At 35.0% G+C, this 21725-nt stretch overlaps 1 protein-coding gene across 1 annotated transcript in view; it reads left to right on the forward strand.

The window, feature by feature from the left end:
• Positions 1-21725, forward strand: part of rg (A kinase anchor protein rugose) — a 334338-nt gene that overhangs the window by 272230 nt on the left and 40383 nt on the right. Inside the window, exons 25-29 of the mRNA XM_089088303.1 lie at positions 876-1014; positions 7125-7301; positions 12384-12472; positions 15430-15498; positions 21114-21249. Coding sequence (XP_088944429.1) covers positions 876-1014; positions 7125-7301; positions 12384-12472; positions 15430-15498; positions 21114-21249 — 610 coding nt within the window. The remainder of the gene's footprint in view (positions 1-875; positions 1015-7124; positions 7302-12383; positions 12473-15429; positions 15499-21113; positions 21250-21725) is intronic.

Here is a 21725-nt window from a genome sequence, read left to right on the forward strand (position 1 = left end):
TTAAAAGTTCTAGTGTCTGTTTTAATCAAAAATATATTAAAAGACGATCATTGGAATAACAAAACATTGCATACATTGGACTTAGTTAGCTACTAGATTGTTTTAGGTTAGTCTCTTACTATTTCAAAGAAGAAAAAGTCGTAGGCTTTTTCCTGTTTGTAATCAGGTTTATTATTAAGCCGGGTTGCAGCGGTAGCTGGCAACCTAGTAAGAGACGATCACGTCCAACACTAAAAAATATAATAACCCATAACTCCTATAAATAGTCAGATCAAGACAAGAAGTTTACTATTAGAATCGCCTTTCCCGAAACCACTATTTAGAAAAGGTATCGTCCCTTGGCTTAAATATCAAGGGAAAGATATTGGCTTGAAAATCAATTTACATATAGAACTGAACACTGTTACATTGTGGTTGCAGCTCTAGCTGTAACCTAGTAAAATGCGAACCGCTGTCCATAGAAAATTAAAGTTAAAAGATTAGTTTTTTCCGGGTTGCAGCGGTAGCTAGCAGCCTAGTAAGAGACGATCATGTCCAATGTTAAGAAATATAATAACCCAAAACTCCTAAAGTAGAGTCAGGTTAAAACAAAAAGTACACCATTAGAACCGCCTTGTCCAAAACACTGATATTGAAAACGTTCTGTCCCTTGGCTTGAACAGCAAGGGACATATATTGGCTTGAAAATCAAGAAAAGTGGCAGCTACTACAGTATTCTGCCTAAACGGCATCTTTTTTTCTTCTTTTTTTTTATCACCGATAGCTTGACACTGGAACATTGTAGAGAGTTGTTCAATTTCTCATTTTAATGGAAATTACTAGATCTAGTGCCATTTTTTTTTTTTTTTTTTTTTTTTTTTTTTTTTTTTTTTTAGGAAGAGACGAAGCAGGCGCAGTTCCTATCCCTGTCAATTGTATATTTCATATCCGTCCTTATGGTATCCAGGTACCGTGATATTTTAGAGCCACCGATCATCCCAAAAAGACGTACAAGCACTGCAACCCTGCCTCCAGGTTCGTCTATATACCGTATATAAAAAGAATATACTTTTTCGTATCTTAAGTTTTATTTTGTACCATATTTAGTTAATCGCACGACATTCATAATTCAGTGGATACTAATAATGAGATAGTGTGAATGGTACAACACAAAATGCTAATGTATATGGAAGCCTCGATGATTTATTCGAGGTTTCATTAATTTATATATAGTAGTGTATAGTTGCACACCAACTATTACTGGAGGGATTTCTAGACCTTCCAGTAGGGGGACGGGTATTCAAAAAGTGCAATCTTGAGCAAATTTTCTAAATTTCAGTAAGAAATTTCTTATACAAATATGGAGGGATGTAAGGGTAGATGTACCTCCTAACCTTGCTTCATTATAAATTATGTATTTGCACTAAGTCTGCAATGTAAGTGAGCCAGTGTGACAGCCGGCCTCTTGAGTGGACTAAAACAAAAGTTTGATGTACAGAATAAAGAGAGGGTGAGAGAGAGAGGGAGAGAGGGATGGTGGTATCCATAAAAATACGTCTGAAGAAATCCCTTGGAAAATGTTAAGATTATTGTCTTCAAATAAATTGACATATCGCCCCCCCCTCCTGTTAAATATTTTAAAATATATCATTTTTTAATGATCATCATCATTCTCCTCTTTCAAAAATTAAACTTGAACGCAAACATTGGGGATTTATCCATTACCATCAAAAGCTAATAGCGTAATAAAGTTTGCATAATTAAAGGTAGCGCGAAGGGCTCATTCAATTGGGAATTGGAGTGGCTTGTGCCCTTTTTAATAGTCGAAAGTGATTGCAAGGCAACTAACACCCCTTCCACGCCCACCATTTCCCGAAACACATCCACTCAAAATTTTGAGATAGTCTTTTTGTTCAGCGTAGTTGATTTCCAGATAGAAATTATGTTTTTGAGGAGGACACTCCCCCACAGTCCTCAGGGCAAGGGTTGTAAGTTATGCCTATAAGGTTTTATAGGAGGTGTTGTCGTAGAAACTTCAAAAAAGGTCCATTTGATTGGAAATTCAAAGAGCTAGTGCCGTTTTTAATAGTTGAAAGTGATTGGAGGGCAACTAACCCCCCTCTCAAGCCCACCTTTTCCCCAAACACATCCAATCACAATTTTTAGATAGCTATTTTGTTCAACGTAGTTTTAAGTTCTGGAAATTGGGTCTTTAAGGTTGAAAGCCCCCCCCCCCCCCAGCCCTCAGGGCAGGGGTCGTAAGTTTTGCCCTGGGGGGCATATAAGGTTGTTATAGAACTTTTTGTCGTCGAAACTTGAAAAGGGGCTCATTCGATTGGAAATTGAAATGGCTAGTGCCCTTTTTAATAGTCAAAAGTTTTTGGAAGCCAGCTAACACCCCTTCCAAGCCCGCCATTTCCCCAAACACATCCAATCAAAATTTTGAGATAGCCATTTTATTCAACGTAGTTTTAAGTTCTGGAAATTAGGTCGTTGAGGATGACAACCCCCCCCCCCCACACACACACACACAGCCCTCAGGGCATGGGTTGTAAGTTACGCCCTGGGGGCATATAAGGGTTTTATAGTAAGCGTTGTCGTAGAAACTTCAAAAAGGGCTCATTCGATTGGAAATTTAAATGGCTAGTGCACTTTTTAATAGTCGAAAGTTTTTGGAAGCCAACTAACACCCCTTCCAAGCCCGCCATTTCCCCAAACACATCCAATCAAAATTTTGAGATAGCCATTTTCTTCCACGGAGTTTAAAGTTCAGGAAATTATACCTTTGAGCAGGACACTTCCCCCACAGTCTTCAGGGCAAGGGTTATAAGAAGGTTTTTATTGAAATTTTTGTCGTAGAAACTTGAAAAGGGGCTCATTCGATTGGAAATTCAAAAGGTTAGTGCCCTTTTTAATAGTCGAAAGGGATTTGAGGGCAACTAACCCCTCTCTCACGCCCACCTTATCCCCAAACACATCCAATCAAAAATTTTAGATAGCCATTATATTCAACCTGGTTGAAAGTTTTGGAAATTAGGTCATTAAATATCACAACCACTCCCCTCCCCCCCACCGCCACAGCCCTCAGGGTAAGGGTTGTAAGTTATGCCCTGGGGGCATATAAGGTTTTTATTGAAAGCTTTGTCGTAGAACCTTCAAAAGGGCTCATTCAATTGGAAACTGAAAGGGCTAGTGCCCTTTTAATAGTCGGAAGTGATTGAAGGGCAACTAACCCATCTCTCCTGCCAATCATTTCCCCAAACAAATCCAATCATAATTTTGAGATATCCACTTTGTTCAACGTAGGCTAGTCGAAAGTACTGGAAATTAGGTCTTTTAGGATGATAACCCCCTCAGAACCCTCAGTGCAAAGGTTGTAAGTTATGCCCTGGGGGCATTTAAGGTCTATATAGAAGGTTGTTGTAGAAATTTCAAAAAGGAATCATTGGGTTGGAAATTGAAATTGCCATTTTTAATAGTCGAAAGTGAATGCAGAGTAATTAACCCTCCTCTCACGCCCACCATTTCCCCAAAAACATTCAGTCTAAGTTTAGAGATAGCCATTTTGTTCAACGTAGTTGAAAGTTCTCGAAATTATGTATTTAATGATGACTAACCCCCCAGAGCCCCAAGGGCAAAGGTTGTAAGTTATGCCCTGGGGGTATATAAGGTTTTTATAGATAGATTTGTCGTAAAAACTTCAAAAAGGGGTTCATTCAATTGGAAATTGAGAGGGTTAGTGCCCTTCATAATAGTCGAAAGTGATTGGAGGGTAACTAACCCCCCTCTCACGTCCACCATTCCTCCGAACACATCTAATCAAAATTTACAGATAGCCATTTTGTTCAACGTAGTAGAAACTTCTGGAAATTAGGTCTTTGAGAATGACACTTCCCCCCCCCAGCACTCAGGGCAAGGGTTGTAAGTTATGCCTTGGGGGCATATACAGTTTTATTATAAAAGCGTTGTCGTAAAAGCTTCAAAAGGGCTTATTTGATTGTAAATTGAAAGGGCTAGTGCCTTTTTTAATAGTTGAAAGTCATTGGAGAGCGACAAACGCCCCTCTTGCGCCCACCATTTCCCCAAATACATCCATTCAAAATTTTGAGATAGCCACTTTGTTTAACGTGGTTGAAAGTTCTGGAAGTTAAGTCTTAGAGGATGACAACCACCCTAACAGCCTCTATGGTAAGGGTTGTAATTTATGCCCTGGGGGTATATAAGGTGTTTATAGAAAGTGTTGTCGTAGAAACTCAAAAAGGGCTCATTCGATTGGAAATCGAAAGGCCTAGTGCCCTTTTTAATAGTCGAAATTGATTGGAAGGCTTGACATTTCTATAGCAAAGATCGATGTGGGTATAATGTATTATTTTTTGTTGTTGTTGTTGTAATTTAGACCAGAGCACTTCATATCGAAGGAGTTGTCGTAGGAACTGCGAAAAGGGCTCATTCGATTGAAAATAGAAAGGGTTGATGCCCTTTTCAATTGTCAAAAGTGAATGGAGGGCAACTAATCCCCCTCTCATTTGCCCACTATGTTTAAAAACTAAATTTTGCCTCAAGATTAAATCAAAATGCACTGTGTTAATGCTAATTCCCAATAAGGGATCTCAGTAGTATCCCAAGAACGACTGAGAGTTTTACGTTCAAACTTTCGGGGCTACTTCTGCTCTTAAAATTTAACCAAATCAAAATAGCCTAAGTGTAAGCTATTAAAGTAAGTAAACAGATTTTTTTGCGAATGGTATCAAGTTTTCCATTTCAGGTCAACTAGAGGAGGTATGAAACTAAATGAAACACTACTATTTGTGTTCAGATGTTTAAAAGGGTGTATGTTGATAAAAATTGCTGAAAATTTTTCTCCAGCGTATAAACAGCCACCCAAACTATATAGTCTTAAAAAAAGAAAAGATTTGAAGTGTTTTTTTCTTTCTCTCTGAAAAGACTATGTCAATATAAAACGAGCAGAATTTAATTAAAAAAACTTTTTCCACAAAATAAGTTTTTCAAAGAAAAGTAAAGAACTCCATTAAACCAAAATTGAGCAAAAGTAGAATAAAATAATCTCCCAACTGTGAAAATACCACAAATCAGCATCGATAAATAAATGAAACCCAAAACAAACAGAATTACAATAAATAACCTAGTCAAACTCAAAACGAGCAGAAATTAAAATAAGTTGGGCTCAAAACCCCCATGCCTTCCCAAGGCCAGAACATAATTTGTACTTTACTGAAAAAAAATACAAATGAATGTGCATTGTCTGTTTAATATACATATACTGATATTTAGTAATCAAAATGTTAAAATTATTTGATTTATTAAAATTATAAAAGTTTTGCAAAAAATTACACAGCAGAAAATTACACATCTGGAGTCTACAGAAACGATAAAATTGGTAATATGCAAAACTTTTACCAGGTTCCTGAGAATTTTACGATTTTCCTCACGGCTCCACACACTTCCAGATAATTTAAGGGTCTCCATTGAAGAGTTTCCGGGCACACCATGTGTCGCGCACTAGTCCTGTTTTTGTTTCGTTTCATAAAAAAAAGTTTTGAATATTGGATTCTTGATACCCCATCTTGATATTCATCACCCTAGATAAAAAAAAAATACTTTTTACCCTTCCTCCCTACATTTTGTGAGTTGGTACCCTAGGAACAGGAAGAGAGGTCTGTGGACTCAAGAACAAAATTAAGAATGAATAGAGGGAATATTACGTATAGTTAATTGCAGAACTTATCGAGACGGGGACTAATTTAGTATTTAAAACTGTTTACACTGAATAAAATGTCGTCAAGTGCAAATTATGCTCTGGCTTTGGGAAAGCATAGGGGTTTTGAGCCCAACTTATGTTAATTTCTGCTCGTTTTGAGTTTGAATCGGTTTTTATTGTAATTTCTGTTCGTTTTGGGTTTCATTTATTTATTGATGCTGATTTGTGGTAGTTTCGCGCTTGGTAGATTATTTGATTTTATTTTTGCTCATTTTTTTATGGAGTTCTTTACTTTTCTTTGAAAAACTTATTTTGTGGAAAAAGTTTTTTTAATTAATTTTACAAAAAGGGGAAAGTGCCCTCCTTAAAAAAAATCGGATCTTGATGAAATTTACGCTTTGAATCTAACATTTCTCTAAATCCTAGAACAAAAGTTTGAAACTCCTTCTATTCGGAAAGTATGTAATAGTTTTTTTCCGAGAATGGTGGTCCAGATGCGTCTGTATTTTCGCCACTGTATGATTTTCGGTCTGAAAACTGCTTGTCGGTGTTAAAAGTATAAGCAACAAACTTTCAGAAACTTGTAAGAAGTAATGTATGATTCGTCAGATAGGGTTCAAAACTAATTGAAATAGTTCAAAACTATATATCTAACTAAAAAATAATTCATTACTAGTAAGAAGTAATGTATGATTCGTCAGATAGGATTCAAAACTAATTGAAATAGTTCAAAACTATATATCTAACTAAAAAATAATTCAGTACTAGGTGTCTCACATTTAGTCAAAACAAAGTGTGATAACAGTAGGATATTTTTCCTACCACTAACGACATTGGAACTTTTTATAATGGTAATGCATGAAGAAGTGGCAGATAAATTAGTATCATGATATTCTATTTTAAAGATAGGGTTCGAGATTATCTAACAGAAGAAAACCAATGAACAGGTGTTCTAATTGAAGAAAATATATTTTATTCATTTCATATCTAAAGCCTTTTTCCACTTAATAAAAGACAAACTGGTATTCAGTACAAAAATTGACCTTAAAAATTGTTGATGCCGAATAGGGACATCAAAAGAATCAAGAGTAAGATGAAATTGAAAAATGGATGAAGAAAAGAATTAAGTTACTTGCAAACAAATAGTAGTCAAGATTAGATCTTCTAAAAAAGCAAAACAACTACTATAAAATATTAATTGTTGAACATATCTGCCCAATAGGAAATATATAGTCAGTTTTTTGTCTGACTGTTTCACAATATGCTAAAAATATTATTTCCTTTCTCTGTCTTTATTTACTTACAAATTTGCACTTGCTTTATCACAAAACCAATGGACCGTTAAAAAATCATTAATTTAATCATGCACTAACCACGTTTTTTCACGCTGCCTTTGGAAATTGTGTTTGCATGTTGAACAATGCAGCACTCGACCACAGGTTTCGTGATGTGCAATCTTCATCTTGGAATCGCAATGCAAACCACCGCCTTTTACCTTCTGGTAATGCGAAGGCAAAGGAAGTTCACTCGCGGCTGTGCAAAGGTACTAGCACAACTAGGGGACGGTGCCATATCCCAGCACATAACACTGCACTTTTTAGAGGTATTCTAGCTGTATCAGCACTGATGCAAGTCTCTTTGTAGAATAATTATTAAGCTTTTGCATGTTAGTTTGCATGATTTTATTTCTGTGTAAATTTAAAGATAATATCTTATCTATCCTCACTTAATTGGAGGAAAGTATGAAAGTTTTATGTACGTTACAACATTTTTTAAATAAACATCTAATTAACATTAGGGTGGAGGCAATGCTCTGGGCTACTACTAAACATATTTTTTCCACTGGCTGATCTGACAGGTTATTAGTAGGTATCTCCTCAACTTAGATTTGTATGTAAATACAATATGGCATATTTGTTTTTTTTTTTTCTATCGATAGTGCTCATATCTAACCAAAGTATGTTAAGTATAGTGTTGTTACCCAAATAGTTTTTCATCTGTGCCAATCTGACTAAGGCTCCTTCATTTTTAGATGGTTTTAGCACCACAGTCACTAGACTATTTCGCAGCAGTGAGAATATAAGAAACAAGGTTTCGTTTTGGGTCCATGGGCATTCTGACCTTTGGTGTGTGGGAGGGGGTCCCTAAATTATTGTCTCCACGAGATCTACCAAAACGGGCTCTCAGATTATAACCAAGCTCACTGGGAAGTAAGAGTCAGTGCTCTAGCTTTATTTTTTATTTTTTGAGTTGGTACACAAACTGACCTACGAGGAGGTGTCACCAGGACATTTACCAGAAGGGGTCGTTGGATCATAAATTAACTTAGTAAAAAAGCGAGATCTAATATATTAGGTGTCTTTTTTGGGATCTGGATCCAATCTGACCTATTTAAAGCAGAGAAAAGGGGGCGAGAGTCCTTAAATTTTTATCATAAGGACATCTTCTTGAGGAGGTGATAATTGTATCTCAATTAAACCTGGCAGTAAGTGAACGGAAGTGTTCTAGTTGTTCTTTTGGAGTTCGTACCTATGTTGACCTTTGGAAGGAGGCTTTCAAGGTTCTTGTCATCGTTATATTTAACAGAACAGGTTGTCAAGCATAATTCAAACTTTGTGTAAAGTAAATTTAAGTATCCTAATTCTGTGCTTTTGGAGTGTGTATCTGATCCAACATTATGGAGGGACGGGGTCTCAATTCTATTTTCTTTAGGGTATGCTCTAGAACGGGCTGTCAAATCTGAATGAGACTTACCGGAAAATTTGAGCTAATATTTTTTCGGGTCTAGGGCCGATCTTACCTCTCTGAGCTATAAGGGAGGTAGGGGGTCAGTTTTTATAATCGGGATTCACCAAATCAAGTTGTCATATTTAAACGAAACCTGGTGAAACTTGAGAGTTGATTTCAAAGTAAGGGTATTCTGCCTCTATAGAATAAGGGGTACCGAAACTCTTGTCATCAGAACTTTCACCTCAAGAATGTGTTCAATGTAAACCGAATTTGATTAGAGATAAAAAAAAAAAAAATGTCCTAGTTTATCGTTTTGATGGTCTGTCTCTGTGTGTGTAAGGGGGTGGAGATAGATATCTAAATTGAGTTGAGAAATGCCTATATTGAGGACTGTTGGATTTCAGCCAAACTTCATCAGAAGAGACTGCTGATGTTTTAGTTATATTTGTCCTTTGTGGGGAAGGAGGAAGCGGGATTCCTGAATTTTCGTCATAAGCACGTTTGCTAGAAGATGACGTTGCATTCCAATGAAACTTAATGGGAAGTAAGAAATATGTTCATCTTAGTTAGGCTTGTGTATTGTCTGCACATGATTGAATAATTAGGAATTGCAATCTCTTTATCATAATTTTAAATACATTAGCTTCCAAGCTCTGAGTGTGTTTTTCTAAAGTAAGGAATTATATCTTAAACAATCATACCTATCAACGACAATTAGTTCTTACCAGTGAAACTTAAAAATTGTTGAAAAATTCATTGAACAAATTATTTTCGTTCTTGTTATTTTTTCGTTAAGAAAACAATTTCCGGAAATGAATATGGCAGCGTGTAGACCTGGCATTTCCTTTAGGAAAAAATTTATCTGCTAGCTACAAATGTGTGTTTAATACAAACCCGATATAATTTACGCTGAATTAGTGGTAATTAAAAAGGTAATTAATTTCCCGTAATAAAGAAACCTAAGTATTTATAGTAACTCATATGCAATTTATTGGCAGTAGCAGGAAGCTGTTTTAGTCTGCCATGCACAGCTTTTACAATCTTTTGAAAATTGGCCCCAGATGAGGTCAGTGCCACTTGTGGATCAGTTTGCCTCTTGCTTCTTGAATCAGTAGAGTTATGCTAATAGTAATGATAACGATGAAAAGGAGGACTAAAAAATATTCAGTAGCATGATATGGCTCAACTGAATACGGCTAATTTTGGAAATTCATTTTAATATATGTTGACGTCATATGTTTTACGTATTGGTTAAAATACTGGTCATTTACATGATATGCACAAGAAAGAAATAACATTCTAGAGTTACCAATAGATCGTGTATGGTTAAGACAATCAATATCACCAGATTTTAGTATATTATAGATATTTTCTTCATTTTTATTAGCTGCTTCAAAATGAATCAATTTCTTCTTAAAATTATTCCCGTAAAAATATGGATTTTCGCAATATTGAATATTTGAGCGTGATTCCTATAGCTAAACAATAATCATCCTAAGCTATAAACGAGTTTGTCGCAAAAATATTTTAACACAGCTGCATATTTTCATTTGAAGCACAAGTCCTTTTGTATGAGCAAAATTGCATAAGGTACTGCAAAAGCTATTTTTTTTTCTGTTATTATGTTGACACATTGTTAATTTGGATATGTTTAATTTCATTTCAGTTGGTTTAATTTCAGTTGATACCTTTAAGATGCAAAGATAAGATACAATTGAATAACTAAAATAGCTTGAAAGTTATGCACGTTCTAAGCTCCTGTGTTTCTTTGGATGTTTTACAACTAAAAGTTTTCGAAAAAAAACTTTTTTTAAGCCTAGTTTCTTTGATGGACCACCACAGTAATAATCAAATCAATTTAATTTGTTCATTGGGTATGCCTTGGTCAATTTCGGCTAAGAGGGATGGGGATGTTTTAAATCCTAAACCTCAGAAATTGATTTGAATTTTTCTGTTTACAGCTCTGCTTAGGAAATTTTGCAGATTTCCTTGTTTCCTTGTTGTTTTCGTTGGTAATAATGCATGGAATGGGTATTTTTTTTCTGTCAGTTATATGTTCTTGGTGTATAAATACATTAGTTGTTTGAATAAATTAAACCATGATGGAGCAAATTGCAAGGGCGTTAGTAGAAAGCATATATTATGGCACCCTTGCCTATCCAGTGAAATAATGTACATCTCTAAGTTTTTCAAATTAATCACCGACATTTTAACCAATCAGAAAAGGCTACTTTTATTGTCGTTTAGAGACGCCTTGTTCTTATACGGAGAGCCTAAAAAAAACGTTTCCTCTCTAAAGAGAAGACGTTAAGAGCTTGTGTACGTGATAAACACTGTCATCTGGAACGCGAAAAGAATTAATTCTACCCATTGCCGAAAGTGACTGAAAATCGATTTATTACTGAACTTCTACCAATGTATAGTTGAACGCTTTTTTAATATCTGATAGTTTAGTCGAAAAATTTTTTGTATAGAAGATTGTCATTTTCCCCAATTATTGTTTTTCTATTAGTTATTTATTCAAGACACTTTTCACTCCTATGTTTTTTTTATATCTTTTCTCCTTATGAAAGGTATTTAGAGCGGTAATAACGCTTTTTTCGCTTTTCTCTTTAGACTGGTTGGAAATCATCTAAGATTGGTAATACATTCTTCTTGAGTTTAAGCGTAGTTTTAAAGTTTACGTTCCTCAAAAAGAAGAAATATTCGTTTGCAAATTTGTATAAATATTTGTTATTGAAGCTTTCTTACCTATATATGCTAACCTCCGAAAAAGCCAGGAATTGGTCTTTTTCCTTTTATTTGCTAACAATTCAATCTGACTTTATTCGTTATTAAATTATACATAAGTATTTCAGTATAGACCTGCTTCGAATCAATTGTTTTATCAATTTAGAGTCCCCGTACTCCAACATAGCTAAAAATCCAATAGGTTAGTGTGTTATGAGCCAAGTTATAATTTATTTATTTACTAGGACATTTAAATAAGTCTTGAATTGCTCCAAAGGTATTGGATTTCTTTTCGGAGCAACAGTGAATATTGCAACTGAACCCTCGTGTATCTGACCCCAGATGCAACTGAACCCCCGCGCAACTCAATTCCATTCCACTGAACACTCATGCAACTCAACTCAGATTTAACCAAACCCTCGTGCAACTCAATCCCCGCTTTACTAAATCCCCTTTTAACTAAATCTCAATGCAACTCAATTCAGTATCCATGCAATTCAATCCTGTTCATCTCAACCCTCATTCGACTCAATCTCCGTGTCATTCAACTCTCATGTAACTCAACTTCCGTGCAATTCAACCCTCTATTAACTCAATCCTCATTCAACTCAACCTCCGTTTAACCAAACCTGTCTGACTGAATCCCTATTCAAATCAACCACATTCAGCCCAACCCTCCTTAAATCAACAATATAACCAGAAAATGTAATTTAGCCCGTTTTGTCCAAGGTGACAATAGCTGACTCTAATAAAATTGTGTTTAACTATCGGTTTATTATTTTGTGTTTTTTATACCGCTTCGATGTAAAAAAAATATCTCTCTCCCCCTCCCCAAAAACAAAATATTTTATCCTTTTTCCCTGTATATTCGAAAATTAGCGAAACTTTTCATGCCCAGGGCCCAAACACCCTTGAAGGTCATGGTCGCAACAATAGGTTCAGTTAAATGGAATTCAGCTGCGTAAGGGCTCAGATACACGAAAGATCAGTTGCACAGGGGTTCATTTAAATGGGGTTGAGTTGCATGGGGGTTCGGATGCAGGAGGTTTCAGTTACACGAGGGTTCAGTTACACGCACACCACAGTGGACGCAATCCGCTTGACTTTGTTTCGTTTTGTTTTTCTGACAAAAGATTTCGATCTTTGGTCAGCTAATTTAACCAAGTCTCAACTATTGGCTCAACAGCGTCTATAGGTGCTGTCGATATACGTTCTTTTCTTCTAGCTCAAGAGAGATTCGCTAGTCAATTAAGTGTCGACCCAGATATTGACCCGGATGATGAGTCAACGACATCTGAAGAGCAATCCATAACGGTGAGAATCTCCACTTGTATAAATGTATCGGGCATTTTTACTTTTCGAGTTCTTTATTTGTTGCACCTTTATAGTTGTAGGATGCATTTTTTTTTTTTTTTTCAAACCTACGGTTTTAACATTTTCTTTTATATGCTCAGTTTATCTTCCTTTTTTGTAATGAAGCTAAAGAAAAAGACAACCGAAGGACTGTAAGAAAATAAATATATATTAGGTGCCTAATACTATTTATACATCCTTAATTTAAAAAGATAGTATTAAAGAAGGAAATTGAAGAACCCTAGGAAAGTAAATATACAAGTACGTTCTAACGATAGTAATTTGTAGTGGCTTATAGAATATAGTAACTCAGTTCGATAAAGATAAACAGGTTTTAAAGAGAACATAATCTTTAAAGGTAAAGATTCTTAAAGACAAACAGTTAGTTTAATAATTTTTAGCTTAAATTTTTTCTTGGTAAGGCACCTAATTGGTCGTTATTAACCCTAAGCCATGGTATGATGAGTCATAGCGACGGCAAGAATCTCTTCTAGCCGCCCTGTTGTAACATTGAAACTCTGACTCTGTTACCAAAAATAGTCCTTATCTCTAATATCGGCTACTAAACAAAATGAATAAAAAATATGCGCCGCGTGACAGTGTGCTTGCCATAAAAACATTTTGCATGCTTATATGACTATTTGGTCCTAATCAAAATTCCAAAAAAAGAGGTTTCTTTTGTACATTTTATAACTTTTCTGTTTTGTTTAATACTTTAAATTTCGAAAATAACTTATTCTCCGTGATAATTTGACCGTTTCCATGCAAAGAGTCCTGGAATTTTCATTATCGGATTTATTAGTCTTTTGTTTTATTAGTTATCTTCTAAGTAGTTTAATGTGAAAAACTATCGTAATTTGTTCATGTAATGGGTCTCAATTTTTGTTTCAAATTTATTTCGTTGGAGAAATGCTAATAGGCCGCTCGCACAGCGTCCGTAAGTTACAGAAAGGCTTAAGAGAGCTTATAGAACTCTTTCTGTAAACTCACGTGAAGGACTTAGTGGAAGTCAGAAAAAGATCGAAAAAATTGTCCATGCAGTCTATAAATAATAACAAACGGTTTTTGAGGCTGAATATTCAAATGAGAAAAATGTGGAATTTTGAAAATGGGTGATTACTATTTGTTTTGTGAAAATAATTGAAAACTGAATTTCCGTGGTCGTCTGAAATCAGATTAAGTTAGTCTCTTTAATAATTTTTTCAACTTATTCAAGAAATTTGAATTGCTTTGAATACAAATATCCATAACTTCATAGACCTTGCACGATGTACTTCCTGAAATTTATTTTCTGTGGTCTATAGAGCTTGTTGAATAAGTACGTTATTGTGCTCTATTGAACATTGTTCTGGTAGATAAATACATCACTAATTTTCTACCTGTTAAAGGACGAATTTGCAGCTTATTGTGCTTTGAAGCACAGTCAGAAAATAATAATTGCAATAAGTTGAAATAAGCCCTTTGGGGCGCAAGTGTTACTCATGCCCTTACTAAACGACAAAAAAAAAAATACCAAAAAATTATTCATGTCTACTGCTTATTGTAGTAAATTTGTCACTCTGAATTGCCGCAAATGTCAATGGACTATAAGCTCTTCTGAATATTTTTTTTATATATAATTTTATCATATTTTGCGATGGGGTTAGTTTTTGTAAGCCTTTCTCTAGGCCCATTCATGATGAACTTTACCAATATTAAGTCATTATGCTTCCAAACATAGCATTGACTAATGTTAGCTGTCAATTTTTAGTGTATTGAATGTCAAAACCAGCAATTCCATATTTTCTGTTACAATTCTGGAGAAGATAACCAATCGTAATTTTCCTGTAGGATAATCGGATTTGCTAACGTAAAATAAGCGCAAATTATTTGAACTTGGCTGCAGCAGATTTAAAATTAGCATTAGTAGAACAATATTAGTAAAATCTTATCAGCGACTGACCTTTACCATAGAAATTTTGACCCTTGGTCACATTGATATCGGTGTCACATTTATAATATTTAGGATAAAAGAAGTTTAAGCCAAAGCCCCTTGGAACTTGTGCAAGTTTCACAGAGAAAAAGAACTTCTGAACGCTGTCTTGTGTCCCTGAGTAAAAATCTAAGGCTAATTATTTAAACCTAAATAAATATATTAACTATAAATCATTTTGGTGCTATGCACTAAACGACTTAATTTTGACAAAATTTGTGTATTTAAACTAATAAGAGAGATACTCTTCGTTAAGATACAAGTTTTGGAATGCTTACACATATGAAATTTATATATTTAATTATTTTTCGCTGCGGCTATCTGTATTTTATCAAGAGATTTTAGGCCATTCGACAAAAATTGTTCCACAAATTCAAATGTGTATTTTTAGCTCTACTCGATCTTAGGGATCATTCGTCAGTAAAATATTCCTTGTTCAAGCCTACAAATTTTTATTTTCAAAGGAAAATAAACTTTGAATGAAAAAATTTGGGCGTGTAAAAATGTTTGCTTAAGTGTAAAACAACTTAAGCTAATATGAAAGTATACTTAATTTACACTTTACAAAGTATATTTTCTCAGTATTGCGAAGTATTCTAACAAGTATTTTAATTTAAACTTTAATTTAGAAAGCAAACTTTAATTCTTTAAAACTTATTCTTTCATTTTTTCTCATTTTACTCGATTGTGCTGTACTGTCTTCCACACTTTAGTTTTTTAAAATAAATCAAGGCGCAAAAAAATATAATTATCACTTTTCTATGTTCTTTAGTTCAAAACATCTGCATTTCCCATTTGAATACGTCCATATTTACATTCTTGTTTTCTTTTTATAATTTGAATGGTTATGGTAGATGGTAAGCATGCTTCCTCATATTATTTGACCTTTTTTCCTTTCCCTTGGTGGCTGATTTTTTCTTAGCCTGCTTCTTTTTTCAACCTATAGGCATCGGTTATGGTGCAACCTACTCCAGCCCCTGCTTGTAATTCTGGTCGCAAAGGAGCTCGCGGGAAGGTAATGTTTAGTTATTTGTTCTGTAAATATTCACATGATGTTTATGATTTTAAAGAGACTGAAATATGGATGTTTATTCTGTTTCTTATTCCTAATTGCTTTTGAAGAAGAGCTGCTCTTTAACAATAATATAGTGTTAAAATTTAGAAGTGTTATGACGCTTGAAATAGGCAGAAACTGTTTAATAATAAAGGGAAACCCGTAAATTCAAAAACAGTGAAGTTTGTGCTTCACATAAATTTGAATCATTTATTATTATCGTTTATCTTCTCTCGGATAATTAGTTTGCCTTTATCACGTTTTTGTGTCCATATTAGATTTTTTTTTTTTTTTTTTTTTTTTTTTTTTTTCACGGGTTTATTAAGATAAGTCTTAATCTTATAAGATAAGTCTAAGATATACTTCTGGATTGCTCGAAGTACCAAGAGCCTACCAAAAAAGTTTTTTTTTTACCCTGTCAATTCAAAGCTGATTTTCAGGATATTCAATTTATTGCATTAAAGTTAAGTATCTTCTGTAGAATGTCGTTCAAATAGGAGCCAAATATTAAAAACAATCGAGGGTTCAAGGTTCGAGACCGATCATAGTCCCAAATTTGTCCTCCAAGAAGAAAGTAAGACAAACATATAGCATACACGTGCCATTATGGATCTTATTAATTGCATCTGCGTTTTTTTTTTCTAATCTACCCAAAATGTTTTTCCCGTGGCCTGTAAATCGGTTGAATAATCTTTTTTATTCAATTGGCTACCCTACCTCCACTAAACAAATTTTTAGATTATCAAGAAACAATTTCAAGACATCCCAGAGAAAGAGGGTGTATCAACTATGTCATTATTTACTCCACCTTGTAGACATCAGGGGTCTTCGATTATGTGAAACTAGATTGACTGACTTCTTCCACTAGAAAGATTTTCAAGTGTCTGTTTTTTTTTTTTTTTTTTTTTTTTTTTTTTTTTTTTTTTTTAGTAACTGCATTCTCGAAAATGCCAGAAGTTTGCCAGAGACCTGAGCCCTGAAGATTAAAATGTAATTATAACTATTCTGGGATCAAGTGTTCTGAGAAAACGGCTAAAATTTAATGTGGTCTTATACAGGCCAGGATTTACACATAGGCCCACGAGACCCGGGTCTAGGGGCGTACAATGCCGAGGGCGCAAAAAAAAACACTGAGCGATTTTTTTTTTCCTAACAAAAACTGAATTGATGTGATTTATCGTCAAAGTGCCAGGTGCACTTTGCTGCTGCGCTGCCTATTCATAGAAAAGGTATTTTAAAACAACACAGGAATTCTGTAGCCGCTTATAAACTTTTGGCTCATCACTCATCAGTTGCCTTCTGTTCAGGGCTTCCACTATCACTTTCGGGGATTTTCTATCAGTTATCAGGGATTTCGCCGTAAATCTCTGTGTCTCCTCGAAAAAAATTGCTTGTGTCTAGGGGTGGCAAAGATTTAAATTCAGCCCTGGTCTTATATTTGTTGCTACTTCTGTCCCTCCTCGTTTGGATGTTCTGTTCTGCTTTATTTGGATGTAAATGTACTATTGATATAAAAAAGTTCGTGTATCTATACGCCTATGTCTTTTTTTAGCTTACACTATGTAGGTGTGGTTTTGGGATTTCTTGAGAGCACAAGGACTGATATAAGCCTCATTAAATCTTATTTCAATCTGAAAGGTTTTATATTCCTTTTTGGGATTCGTATAGTCGCCGTGCACAAACTAAGCGTCGGTAGGTTTTTCTTTAGCATAATAGAGATGAGTATAATCTCGATAAAAGACTTTAGGAAGCGCCTGGTAAGGAAAAAACCCTTAAAAATGAACAATTTTCAGCGAAACAGATTACGTTTTGTAAATCTATTAAAATCTTATCGGTTTATAATCTTATCGAGTTGATCGGCTATTAAATTTGTATGTCTGTTTATCTACTCTGTTATTGGTAGAGGATCTTTTTAACAAAAAAGAAATTTCATTGTTTCAAATAAAAAAATTATGGTTGCAGCTGCAGCTGCAACCCAGTAAAGAACGAACTACATAGTAAAGCCTATAGTAAAAAAAAAACTATAGTTAAAAATATAAAAAACACTGTTTAAAAAAACTGGCTGATTGGCATTTGTAGCTGTTTCAGGAATGGTAACTATATGATTAATCTTAATAATAAAATGTTTTTTTTCGAAAACCACTTTATAGCAATTTTGAAATTTAGCCTGAAATCCCCTCAAAATGGAATCTGACCGAAACAAAAGGTACACCATTGTAATCGCCATTGCTGAAAACCGCATAGAAATAACTTATAATACCTGGGCTTTAACAACAAGGAAAATTACTTTTGCATGGGTAGCACTGACGTGTCCTCTTTTTTCTTTTTTATCCTTCTTCACTGCTAGCGGGGCACTGGAACATCATAGAGAGCTGCTTAAGGATTCATTAGAAAGGAATGGGCTATATCGAGTGCTTTTTTTATAATTAATTAAACCTAATATTTACTATTAAATACATTTGTTTTACCAAAATCTTCTTCTTCATATACAAGATGATAAATGACGTTATCATCGTAGGTTACAACCATAAAAGACGTAATAGTGAAACTGGTGACCGCCGTTTACCCCCCCCCCCCCCCCTTCCATCGCCGTGGAGTATATAGAAAAATAGAAAATGATGGAGTCTAATAGAAAAAATTTTAAAAATAAAATTCCATGAAAAAGACTATCATAGGCAGAGCACTAGCGCTACCTAAGTAAAGACCGATGTTGGCACAATGTATTTTTTTTTTTGGTTCTAGACCAGGGCAATTCGTATAGGAGTTGTAGTAAAAGCTTCAAAAAGAGCTCATTCGGTTGTAAATTGAAAGGGCTAGTGCCCTTTTTAATAGTCGAAAGTGTTTGGAGGGCAAATAGCCCCCCCCCCCCATGCCCATCATTTCCCCAAGCACTTCCGATCAAAATTTTGAGATAACCATTTTGTTCAGCGTAGTCAAAAGGTCCGGAAATTATGTCTCTGAGGATAACACCCCCCCCCTACAGCCATCAGGACAAGGGTTATAAGTTATACCCTGAGGGCATATAAGTTTTTTTGTATAGAAAGCGTGGTTGTATAAACTTTGAAGGGGGCTCATTGGTTTGGTAATCAGAAGTTATAGTGCCCTTTGTAAGAGTCAAAATGATTGGAAGGCAGCTGCCCCCCCCCCCCACACACACACACACACTCATCGTATTTTCCCGAAATGCATCTAATATACCTTAAGGAATGAATATCAGAATACTACTACTACTAACAATTCACCGCAGCACCAAGCTGCCTGAGGCCAACACAGCTACGTACGCTCCTCCTCCATCCCAATCTATTCAAAACCTCCCTTTTTACACCCTCCCGCGAAGTTCCCATTTTCTTTAAATCTTTCATTATGACTCCTCCCACCCCAGACGAGGACGACCTGCTTTCCGCTTAGCCCTAGACGGTTGGCCGAAAAGAACAATCTTCGGCAATCTGTCATCCTTCATTCGCGCAACTTGCCCTAGCCACCTCAACCTTTCTTTCATTATAGCCCTAGAGAGCGGTATTGAACCACATTTTTTGTATAGCCTATTGTTTGAAATAAGGTTAGTCAGCCGGGTACCCAGAACAATCCTTAAGCAACTTCTCTGGAAAACATCTAGCAAATCTTCATCCGCTTTTCGGAGCTTCCATGTTTCAGAGCCATATTTGACCACTGTCATCACTATAGCTTCTAATATTCTAATCTTCCTATACTTCCAAACTTTTTTTAACTGTGAAAAAACACCCTGAGCCTTGGCTATTCTACTTTTAACATCTTCACTGCTCTCACCATCTTTACTAATAATGCTACCAAGGTAAGTGAAGCTGCCCACCTGATCAATCTTTTCATCTTTTCATCTTCCCTTATTCCTAGCCTTAGTGACTTAGTCTTAGTGACTTAACATTAATTTTCAAACTTATTCTAGCACCCTGAACTCGCAAAACCTCTAAAACTTCGTTCATTTTGCTCACACTTTCATCCATGATGCTTAAATCATCAGCATAATCTAAGTCCAGGATAGTTTTTCCTCTCCATTTGTTTCCGTAGTCTCCCATTACCTTTCCTGTGCTCCTTAAGACAAAATCCATTAAAATGATCCATATAAAGGGGGATAGAACACAATCTTGCTTAACTCCTGATTTAATACAAAACCAGCTGCTAACCCCATTTCCTACCTTAACCGCAGCACTGTTATTCTTGTACATAGCACTAATCACTTTAATGTATTTGTCTGGTATACCATACAAGGGTAAAACCTTTACTGAAGCTCTTCTATCAACAGAATCGAACGCTTGCTCATAATCTAGAAAACTGAGGACCAAAGGTGTTTGAAAACTCAGGCACTTCTCAATTATTAGCCTAAGAGTGAAAATTTGGTCGACACATCCTCTACCTTTTCTAAAACCGCACTGTTCTTCTCTTAAAACTTTGTCTACGCCATATATCAGTCTAAAAAGTATCATATTACTAAGTAATTTACTACCTTCAGAGACCAGACTAATGCCTCGATAATTACCATACTCACTTTTATCACCTTTCTTATAAAGTGGCTTGATTAAGGTTTTCCTAAAATCGTTAGGTACTTCCCCTTTTTCAAAAATCTTATTCATAATATGTATATTAAACTGACAAATCATGGTTATTATTATTTTTTTTATTTTTTTTATTAAAGTGCAAATTATGTTCGGGTCTTGAGAAGACACGGGGGTTTTCAGCCCTGTTCCTTTTAATTTTTGCTTGTTTTTACTATGGATAAGCTGTTTATTGTAATTTCTGTCCGTTATGGGTATCATTCATTTATTAATGGTGAATTATGTAGTTTTATACTTGGAAGATAAGAAAAACTAACTCATAAAATTTGACAACGCTTTCGTCCGTAAAGACTTAAACAATAAGAATCTGTTTGTTCCCAAAGCCAACTATGCTTTCAATAGAGATAAACCTTCTTAAACTTTTTGTGGCCATATGTTTTTAGTTTAATTGCGATGATATTTCCCCCATATTTTTTTCTTTATTTTTTTATTTCGGCGCCCGCTACTGCCAAAAATTGCAAAAGTTAATATGGAAGTCTTTTCAACAAAAATGGATTTGCGGTTTTTTGTTCTTCTAAGTTTCTAACATACTTATGGTGCGTAAATTCTTCTGTATCCCTTTCCTTGGGACTTCTCAACGAAACAAAAAAAAAACACAACTCAAATGAAATTCTCAAATTTAGAAAACCAAATTTTCCGCAGGGGAGTATTTTCCGGGGGGGGGGGATATTTCCCGGGGGTGTAAACACCTAGAACCAGTAAAACTATATGAGGACATCAGAAGCAAAAATCGACATAGAAAAATTCTACTAAGGATTTATGGTTTAGTTTGAAACGATTCATATTTTTAATATGTCCTTTTTGAATGTAATGGAAAATTTTTATATTATGCTGCTTGAGTATGGAAACTTTAATTTCAATTTACAGGTCGGTCTTCAATAGGGCGCTACGAATATTTGAGTTTTTGTTATGCTTTTGTTTCCTTTTTTCAAACAACACTCGGTTTAGTTTGCTATAAAAAATAAAGGCAATTAAATTGTATTTCAGACAGATGAAGAGGACGAGGATGTTTCAGAAAAAGATTCATTAGAGCAGCCAGGACATGTGTCACAACCATCAGAACAATGGAGTGATGTTAACCTAGATGACGACTCCGGTCTCTGCGGTGCTCCTGATGGGCAAGGTAATATTTTACTGTTCTTAAAATGAATAGATAATTTGCTGTTTGGCATTGTTTGAAGGTGAAATATTCCTCTAAATTATATTGAAATACTAACGAGGGAGGTTTGTACCGCCCTTCTGAGCGTGGGATACATCTTAGAATTTTATGAACCCATCTAGTTCATTCATTTAAGACACCCGAATTTTTATGATAATTTCAGGACTTTTTTACGTAGATCAGAGTAGTTAATAATAACATAATTAAAGGAGGCAAATTTCCTTGTATTTTTTCCGAAAAATTATCTCCCAACATATTTTCATGCAAGTTCTCTTAAGTTTTGTATTTTGTTTTTTTTTTAATTACATTTTATTCCTCACTTTACGTCCAAGTTAGTCTCTTAACAATTTTTTTTTTTTACAGATCGTGGTATGAAATATTTGGTAAAGAGTGACCCTCGGTAGAAGTAATTGAAATTTTAGAAATTGCAGTTGGAAACA

This window comes from Artemia sp. Qi Xiang Cuo, chromosome 4 (assembly GCF_049724085.1).
Source record: "Artemia sp. Qi Xiang Cuo chromosome 4, ASM4972408v1, whole genome shotgun sequence".
Classification (NCBI taxonomy): Eukaryota; Metazoa; Arthropoda; class Branchiopoda; order Anostraca; family Artemiidae; genus Artemia; species Artemia sp. Qi Xiang Cuo.